The sequence below is a fragment of the Cherax quadricarinatus genome, chromosome 24, assembly GCF_038502225.1.
Source record: "Cherax quadricarinatus isolate ZL_2023a chromosome 24, ASM3850222v1, whole genome shotgun sequence".
NCBI lineage: Eukaryota > Metazoa > Arthropoda > Malacostraca > Decapoda > Parastacidae > Cherax > Cherax quadricarinatus.
Window position 1 is genome coordinate 27,963,877 of NC_091315.1, and position 10,000 is coordinate 27,973,876.

At 47.5% G+C, this 10,000-nt stretch overlaps 1 protein-coding gene across 2 annotated transcripts in view; it reads right to left on the reverse strand.

Moving 5' to 3' along the window:
* Positions 1-10,000, reverse strand: part of LOC128690858 (protein turtle homolog A) — a 355,396-nt gene that overhangs the window by 16,507 nt on the left and 328,889 nt on the right. For both annotated transcript variants that reach the window (XM_070088297.1, XM_070088296.1), the window contains exon 14: positions 3,607-3,992. In XM_070088297.1, the coding sequence (XP_069944398.1) occupies positions 3,607-3,992 (386 nt within the window). The remainder of the gene's footprint in view (positions 1-3,606; positions 3,993-10,000) is intronic.

Below are 10,000 nucleotides of genomic sequence, written 5' to 3' on the forward strand. Positions count from 1 at the left end.
TGGTCAGTCCCTCACCCTCGGTGGGAGGTGGTCAGTCCCTCACCCTCGGTGGGAGGTGGTAAGTCCCTCACCCTCGGTGGGAGGTGGTCAGTCCCTCACCCTCGGTGGGAGGTGGTCAGTCCCTCACCCTCGGTGGGAGGTGGTCAGTCCCTCACCCTCGGTGGGAGGTGGTCAGTCCCTCACCCTCGGTGGGAGGTGGTCAGTCCCTCACCCTCGGTGGGAGGTGGTCAGTCCCTCACCCTCGGTGGGAGGTGGTCAAGTCCCTCACCCTCACCCCTCGGTGGGAGGTGGTAAGTCCCTCACCCTCGGTGGGAGGTGGTCAGTCCCTCACCCTCGGTGGGAGGTGGTAAGTCCCTCACCCTCGGTGGGAGGTGGTCAGTCCCTCACCCTCGGTGGGAGGTGGTCAGTCCCTCACCCTCGGTGGGAGGTGGTCAGTCCCTCACCCTCGGTGGGAGGTGGTCAGTCCCTCACCCTCGGTGGGAGGTGGTCAGTCCCTCACCCTCGGTGGGAGGTGGTCAGTCCCTCACCCTCGGTGGGAGGTGGTAAGTCCCTCACCCTCGGTGGGAGGTGGTAAGTCCCTCACCCTCGGTGGGAGGTGGTCAGTCCCTCACCCTCGGTGGGAGGTGGTCAGTCCCTCACCCTCGGTGGGAGGTGGTCAGTCCCTCACCCTCGGTGGGAGGTGGTCAGTCCCTCACCCTCGGTGGGAGGTGGTAAGTCCCTCACCCTCGGTGGGAGGTGGTCAGTCCTTCACCCTCGGTGGGAGGTGGTCAGTCCCTCACCCTCGGTGGGAGGTGGTCAGTCCCTCACCCTCGGTGGGAGGTGGTCAGTCCCTCACCCTCGGTGGGAGGTGGTCAGTCCCTCACCCTCGGTGGGAGGTGGTAAGTCCCTCACCCTCGGTGGGAGGTGGTCAGTCCCTCACCCTCGGTGGGAGGTGGTCATTCGTGTGTGTGTGTGTGTGTGTGTGTGTGTTATACTCACCCCAAGATCTTTTTCCTGGAGTGAGGTTTGTAGTCTCTGGCCCCCTAGACTGTACTCCGTCTGCGGTCTTCTTTGCCCTTCCCCAATCTTCATGACTTTGCACTTGGTGGGGTTGAACTCCAGAAGCCAATTGCTGGACCAGGTCTGCAACCTGTCCAGATCCCTTTGTAGTTCTGCCTGGTCTTCGATCGAATGAATTCTTCTCATCAACTTCACGTCATCTACAAACAGGGACACGTGTGTGTGTGTGTGTGTGTGTGTGTGTGTGTGTGTGTGTGTGTGTGTGTGTACTCACCTAGTTGTACTCACCTAGTTGAGGTTGCGGGGGTCGAGTCCGAGCTCCTGGCCCCGCCTCTTCACTGATCGCTACTAGGTCCCTCTCCCTGAGCCGTGAGCTTTATCATACCTCTGCTTAAAGCTATGTATGGATCCTGCCTCCACTACATCGCTTCCCAAACTATTCCATTTACTGACTACTCTGTGGCTGAAGAAATACTTCCTAACATCCCTGTGATTCATCTGTGTCTTCAGCTTCCAACTGTGTCCCCTTGTTACTGTGTCCAATCTCTGGAACATCCTGTCTTTGTCCACCTTGTCAATTCCTCTCAGTATTTTGTATGTCGTTATCATGTCCCCCCTATCTCTCCTGTCCTCCAGTGTAGTCAGGTTGATTTCCCTTAACCTCTCCTCGTAGGACATACCTCTTAGCTCTGGGACTAGTCTTGTTGCAAACCTTTGCACTTTCTCTAGTTTCTTCACGTGCTTGGCTAGATGTGGGTTCCAAACTGGTGCCGCATACTCCAATATGGGCCTAACGTACACGGTGTACAGGGTCCTGAATGATTCCTTATTAAGATGTCGGAATGCTGTTCTGAGGTTTGCTAGGCGCCCATATGCTGCAGCAGTTATTTGGTTGATGTGCGCTTCAGGAGATGTGTCTGGTGTTATACTCACCCCAAGATCTTTTTCCTTAAGTGAGGTTTGTAGTCTCTGACCCCCTAGACTGTACTGTGTGTGTGTGTGTGTGTGTGTGTGTGTGTGTGTGTGTGTGTGTGTGTATACTCACCTATTTGTACTCACCTATTTGTGGTTGCAGGGGTCGAGTCTTAGCTCCTGGCCCCGCCTCTTCACCGGTTGCTACTGGGTCCTCTCTCTCCCCGCTCCATGAGCTTTATCAAACCTCGTCTTAAAACTATGTGTGGTTCCTGCCTCCACTACATCACTTTCTAGGCTATTCCACTGCCTGACAACTCTATGACTGAAGAAATACTTCCTAATATCTCTCTGACTCATCTGTGTCTTCAACTTCCAATTGTGACCTCTTGTTTCTGTGTCCCCTCCCTGGAACATCCTGTCTTTGTCCACCTTGTCTATTCCGCGCAGTATTTTATATGTCGTTATCATGTCTCCCCTGACCCTCCTGTCCTCTAGTGTCGTCAGGCCGATTTCCCTTAACCTTTCTTCGTAGGACATTCCCCTTAGCTCTGGAACTAACCTTGTCGTAAACCTTTGCACTTTCTCTAGTTTCTTGACGTGCTTTATCAAGTGCGGGTTCCAAACAGGTGCTGCATTCTCCAGTATGGACCTGACGTACACGGTGTACAGTGTCTTTAACGATTCCTTATTAAGGTATCGGAACGCTGTTCTCAGGTTTGCCAGGCGCCCATATGCTGCAGCAGTTACCTGGTTGATGTGTGCTTCCGGAGACATGCTCGGTGTTATACTCACTCCAAGATCTTTCTCCTTGAGCGAGGTTTGCAGTCTTTGGCCACCTAGACTATACTCTGTCTGCGGTCTTCTGTGCCCTTTCCCTATCTTCATGACTTTGCATTTGGCCGGATTAAATTCGAGAAGCCAGTTGCTGCACTAGGTGTCCAGTCTGTCCAGGTCTCTTTTAAGTCCTGCCCGGTCCTCATCTGATTTAATTCTCCTCATTAACTTCACATCGTCTGCGAACAGGGACACTTCTGAGTCTAACCCTTCCATTATGTCGTTCACATATACCAAAAATAGCACAGGGGTCGGTCCTAGGACCGACCCCTGTGGGACCCCGCTCGTCACAGGTGCCCACTTTGATACATCATTACGTACCATGACTCGTTGTTGCTTCCCTGTCAGGTATTCTCTGATCCATTGCAGTGCCTGATCCTCTAGCTTCTGCACTAATCTCTTGTGAGGAACTGTGTCGAAGGCCTTCTTGCAGTCCAAGAAGATGTAATCAACCCACCCCTCTCTCTCGTGTCTTACTTCTGTTACTTTATCATAAAACTCCAGAAGGTTTGTGACACAGGATTTTCCTTCCATGAATCCATGCTGGTTGGCGTTTATAATCTTGTTCCGTTCCAGGTGCTCCACCACTCTCCTCCTGATAATCTTCTCCATAACTTTGCATACTATACACGTCAGTGACACAGGTCTATAGTTTAGTGTGTGTGTGTGTGTGTTTATGTGTGTGTGTGTGTGTTTATGTGTGTGTGTGTGTGTATGTCTGTGTGTCTGTGTGTGTGTGTATCCTCCCAAAAGGTCGCAAGCTTCTTGTTCTTCTTGCTGAGTCATAATCAGTAAAGAAGATAGGAGTCAGGAGAGAGGGTAGAGGCCCAGAGGTGCTGAAGCATCGGCAACACTTACCTGTCGAATGAATCTGCTGGGATCCATGTAATACGACCCATAAGGCTGCTGTATCATCTGCTCGCTCTGCTGCAGGTCACTTTGCAGGTCACGGAGCTGCAAGTCGTGCTGTGGCTGCCGGTCTCTCGCTGGGAAGTCGTCCTGCAGGTCATGCAGCTGCAGGTCATGCTGCTGCAGGTCATGCTGCTGCAGGTCATGCAACTGCATATCATGATGTTGTAGGTTGTGCTGCTGAAGGTCGTGCTGGTTCGTGTCGTACTGCTGCTGCTGCTGTTGTAGCATGTCGTGCTGATCGTGCCCTTCGCGCAGAGGGTCGCAAGCGCGAGACTCAGCAACAGCCGTCACCTCGCTCGCGTATACTTCGGGAGCCTCTTTCATCTGCTGGTCTGTCCAGCAAAACATAAGAAACAAAATTAAAAAAAAAATACAAATATAACAAAAATCTGTGGCAGACGACATGATAAATTGTCTCCATTCTGAGAGAAAATGAGAAAGACAGAAGAAACACAGACACAAAAGAGACACAAAATTGACACAGAAGAGATACTCATGAGAGATAGGGAGAACAGACACCCAGGAGAGATAAACAGAAGAGTCAAAGAAAAGAGGGACAGAGGCACTGTGATTTAGCTATGACTGGTTTCGAGGGTTGTTCTACGCATTCCCTTCAACCCGATCTTAGGCCTGGCTTCCCTTGTGACAGCCTGGTCATTCAGGTTGTTGGTGCTAGTGGCCCACGGGCCCACATAGCCATCACAACTCGGCTGAACCTGAATTTCCAAAAAATGCTTGAAGAGCCTCAACCGTGAAAATATGGCGACGTGTCAAGGTTGTAGGAAGACGTTGTTCAAGTTCTTGTAGACAATATCTCAGTTTCGACAGTATTTCTGACATCTGCTGGTCATCAGATATGTTGACACAGTATCTCTGACATCTGCTGGCAGTATAAGTCTTGTGCCACGAATATTGACACAGTATTTCTGATATCTGCTGGTTATACTTTAAGCCGTGGGCCACGGATGTTGATAAGGTGTTCTCTAATTATACTCACAGCTTCCCTGGTCTTCACTGGATTTATTCCTTTCTTCCTCCCATATCTTTCACTCCAGTATGTTTTTTACAGCAGCGGGGCGCAGGTTATGGACCAGGCCTTCAAGTATCTTCCATGTACACACCAGGTATCTCTCCGTTGCAGAAAAAATAATCCAAGCCGAGTGAAGATGTTCTTATCCGGAGTCTGCAGCGCTCATGACAACAACAGGCAATTACAACCACTGGAGCAGACCTGGTAATTAAATGTGGCCAGCCAGGATCTTTAACTGTCCGTGACATTTCATTCTTTGATGAGCTAGTTTCACTGCGCCACCGCCGAATCCCGCTCCACCTCCTGCGCCACCGCAGGAGGTGGTGCAGGAGGTGGAGCGCTGTGTGACCCCCCTACAGGGGGGTCACACAGCGCCCTAGGGGGAAGGAGATTTTCGATGGGAAGGGGAAGCGCAGCAGAGCTCCAGTTCCTCGGATCAAGATCATCAAGGCACCCACCCTCCCCTGCATCTTCATCTCGGTCTCATATCCAAAACGAGCATCTTACCTTGCACCTCTTACCCTCTTACCTCTTGGGAACGACCGCAGGAATCCTCCTGCATTCCGGTGTGACTCATTGCCATTCTTGGAATGTTCTCATTCCCATTTGTCGTTTCTTCCTCATTCCTGGAATGTTCTAATTTCTATGTTACTTCCTCATTCTTGGAATGTTATAATTTATGTTCCTTCCTCATTCTTGGGCTGGTCTTATTCTCATTTACCGCTACTTCCTCATTCTTAGAATCTCCTAATTCCCATGTTCCTTCCTCATTCTTGGAGTGATGTAATTCCCATGTTCCGTTAATTCCTCATTCCTGGAATGTTGCAATTCCCATTTCACGCTGGCCTCTCTTCTAATGTTTCTCACATACAGTATAGTCTATAGTCTCTCTCCTGTATTATTGCACTGTTATTGTATCTTTTTTTCTCTCTCTGTCTCTCTGGACTCTTTCTTTCTTTCCTTTAAGAGCTAGAATTTCCTGTCATTTTCCTTTCACTGTTATCATAACAATAGTTCATGTCGTCTGTTATTCAACATTAGCAGCAACAACGATATATCTTGCCCTTCTGCGTTTTGTTGTTGTCATGGCAACATTTGTTCTGTGCTTCTGGTTGTTGCTGTTGTTTCTCTTTTTTATCTGCCTTCCTCCGTTGCCATGGTAAGATCTCCTCCCTACTGCCTTCTGTCGTTGCCATAGTTATCACCTGCGTCCCATGCAATCGCTGTTGCTATGACAACATCTACTCCCTATCTTTTCCTGTTGTAGTGATATATCTAGCCTGTTGTTGCTTTTCCTGTTGCCATGATAACATCCCCTGCTCCCTGCATTTTTCTGTTGTCATAACAATGCCTCTTGCTCCCCGTCTTTCCCTGTTGCTATTACAGTGCCTTTTGTTCCCTACTTTTCAGGTAGCCATAACGCTCTCCCTGTATTATAATGTTGCCATGGCTCTACCCCTGTTCTCTGCCTTTCCTTGTTGTCATGACAACATCTACTCCTTGCTTTTTCTTGTTACCATGACAACATCTACTCCCTGCATTTTCTTGTTGCCATGACAACATCTGATCTCTGATGTTTCTTGTTACCATGGTGAAACTTCCTGCTCCCTAATTTCCGGTCCTCCAGTATAAAAATTCCCTGAGAAACTTGTTGAGAAAGTTTTAGAGCTCTAGACTCTACACCTGGGAAAGTTTTACGTAGGTCTCTCGCACATTTCAGCCTTAATCCTGACACAGGGCTCTCGTTCCAGAGAACTGGAGCTACTCTTCCTTGGACTGAACATGATTACTTCCAGCTTCCCAATCGCTCCGCCACGGACTCTCTAGTTCTTTCGTAATGTGATGTACAGGTACAGGCAGGCCCCGCTTTACAGCACTTCACTTTACGGTGCTTTACTTTAGGGCACTTCGCTTTACAATGCTTCTTTTTACAGATCTTCACTTTACAGCAGCACTTTGCTTTACAATGCTTCTTTTTACAGATCTTCACTTTACAGCACTTCGCTTTACAATGCTTCTTTTTACAGATCTTCACTTTACAGCACTTTGCTTTACAATGCTTCTTTTTACAGATCTTCACTTTACAGCACTTTGCTTTACAATGCTTCCCTAATGCAGTGGTTTTCAACTATACCAATTCTTTATTTATTCAGACTTACTACAATAAATATATTCACTACTCACTATAAGCTAAGAATGAAAATACTTTAAGGTGAGTAATATGTGTACTGTTCTTGCATTTTTGTTTTGGGGGGGCGTAGCTCTATTGCTCATTTAATATATTAATATATGATAGTGTAAACTCGCTACCAGGCTTTCATATGCACTTGAAAGTAAAAAAAAAGATTGTTTCACTTTACAGCGAGTTTTGCTTAACAGTAGTAGCTTAGAACCTAACCTGCTGTATAGACGGGGCCCTCCTGTATTGTTGACACTAGCTTCTCTTAGTTCTTTTTGTAGACAGGAATGAAACTTCTGACGCCGTTTCGGCCCGACATAGACCGAAACGTCGGTATAACAAAATATACTCATTATGTATTTAATGGTCGATGAAAAGTGGGACAAATAAATTGACTCACATGATGATCAATACAGGTGAATATTGTCCATAACATTGTACATAACATTGTACATAATATTGTACATAACATTGTACATAACATTGTACATAACATTGTACATAATATTGTACCTAATGATGTACATAATATCTTAATAAATTATTAAACGGTTTATATTGTGGGTTAGAAGAGGATTCCTTCCAATTCGCCATATTTATTAACAACTACATATGACTGTTATTAAGTTGTACTATTAACGAGTCACATAGAGAGCCAGCGAGTCACATAGTTAGCGAGTCACATAGAGAGTTAGCGAGCCACAGAGAGAGTTAGCGAGTCACATAGAGAGCGAGTCACAAAGAGAGCCAACGAGTCACATAGGGAGCCAGCGAGTCACATAGAGAGCCAGCGAGTCGCATAGAGAGCCAGCGAGTCACATAGAGTTAGCGAGTCACATAGAGAGTTAGCGAGTCACATAGAGAGTTAGCGAGTCACATAGAGTTGGCGAGCCGCATAGAGACTTAGTGAGTCACATAGAGAGTTAGCGAGTCACATAGAGAGTTAGTGAGTCACATAGAGAGTGAGTCACATAGAATTAGCGAGTCACATAGAGAGTTAGCGAGTCACATAGAGAGTTTACGAGTCACATAGAGAGTTAGCGAGTCACATAGAGAGTTAGCGAGTCACATAGAGAGTTAGCGAGTCACATAGAGAGTAAGTGAGTCATATAGAGTAAGCGAGTCACATAGAGAGTTAGCGAGTCACATAGAGAGTTTACGAGTCACATAGAGAGTTAGCGAGTTGCAAAGAGAGCTAGCGAGTCACATAGAGTTAGCAAGTCACATAGAGAGTTAGCGAGTCACATAGAGTTAGCGAGTCATATAGAGAGTTAGCGAGTCACATGGAGAGTTAGCGAGTCACATGGAGAGTTAGCGAGTCACATAGAGAGTTAGTGAGTCACATGGAGAGTTAGCGAGTCACATAGACAGTTAGCGAGTCACATGGAGAGTTACCGAGTCACATAGAGAGTTAGCGAGTCACATGGAGAGTTAGCGAGTCACATAGAGAGTTACCGAGTCACATAGAGTTAGCGAGTCACATAGAAAGTTAGCGAGTCACATAGAGCTAGCGAGTCACATAGAGAGTTAGCGAGTCACATAGAAAGTTAGCGAGTCACATAGAGAGTTAACGAGTCACATAGAGAGCGAGTCACAAAGAGAGCCAGCGAGTCACATAGGGAGCCAGCGAGTCACATAGAAAGCCAGCGAGTCGCATAGAGAGCCAGCGAGTCACATAGAGAGCCAGCGAGTCACATAGAGTTAGCGAGTCACATAGAGAGTTAGCGAGTCACATAGAGAGTTAGAGAGTCACATAGAGAGTTAGCGAGTCACATAGAGTTATCGAGTCACATAGAGAGTTAGCGAGTCACATAGAGAGTTAGCGAGTCACATAGAGAGTTAGCGAGTCACATAGAGAGTTAGCGAGTCACATAGAGTTAGAGAGTCACATAGAGAGTTAGCGAGTCACATAGAGAGCGAGTCACAAAGAGAGCCAGCGAGTCACATAGGGAGCCAGCGAGTCACATAGAAAGCCAGCGAGTCGCATAGAGAGCCAGCGAGTCACATAGAGAGCCAGCGAGTCACACAGAGTTAGCGAGTCACATAGAGAGTTAGCGAGTCACATAGAGTTAGCGAGCCGCATAGAGACTTAGCGAGTCACATAGAGAGTTAGCGAGTCACATAGAGAGTTAGCGAGTCACATAGAGAGTAAGTGAGTCATATAGAGTAAGCGAGTCACATAGAGTTAGCTAGTCACATAGAGAGTTAGCGAGTCACATTGAGAGTTAGCGAGTCACATAGAGAGTTAGCGAGTCACATAGAGAGCGAGTCACAAAGAGAGCCAACGAGTCACATAGGGAGCCAGCGAGTCACATAGAGAGCCAGCGAGTCGCATAGAGAGCCAGCGAGTCACATAGAGAGCCAGCGAGCCACATAGAGTTAGCGAGTCACATAGAGTTAGCGAGTCACATAGAGTTAGCGAGTCACATAGAGTTAGCGAGTCACATAGAGTTAGCGAGTCACATAGAGTTAGCAAGTAACATAGAGAGTTAGCGAGTCGCAAAGAGAGCTAGCGAGTCACATAGAGTTAGCGAGTCATATAGAGAGTTAGCGAGTCACATGGAGAGTTAGCGAGTCACATGGAGAGTTAGCGAGTCACATAGAGAGTTAGCGAGTCACATGGAGAGTTAGCGAGTCACATAGGGAGTTAGCGAGTCACATAGAGTTAGCGAGTCACATAGAGAGTTAGCGAGTCACATAGAGTTAGCGAGTCACATAGAGAGTTAGCGAGTCACATAGAGAGTTAGCGAGTCATATAGAGTTAGCGAGTCACATAGAGAGTTAGCGAGTCACATAGAGTTAGCGAGTCACATAGAGAGTTAGCGAGTCACATAGAGTTAGCGAGTCGCGTAGAGAGTTAGCGAGTCACAGAGTTAGCGAGTCACATAGAGTTAGCGAGTCACATAGAGAGTTAGCGAGTCACATAGAGAGTTAGCGAGTCACATAGAGTTAGCGAGTCACATAGAGAGTTAGCGAGTCACATAGAGAGTTAGCGAGTCACATAGAGTTAGCGAGTCACATAGAGAGTTAGCGAGTCACATAGAGAGTTAGCGAGTCACATAGAGAGTTAGCGAGTCACATAGAGAGTTAGGGAGTCACATAAAGTTAGCGAGTCACATAGAGAGTTAGCG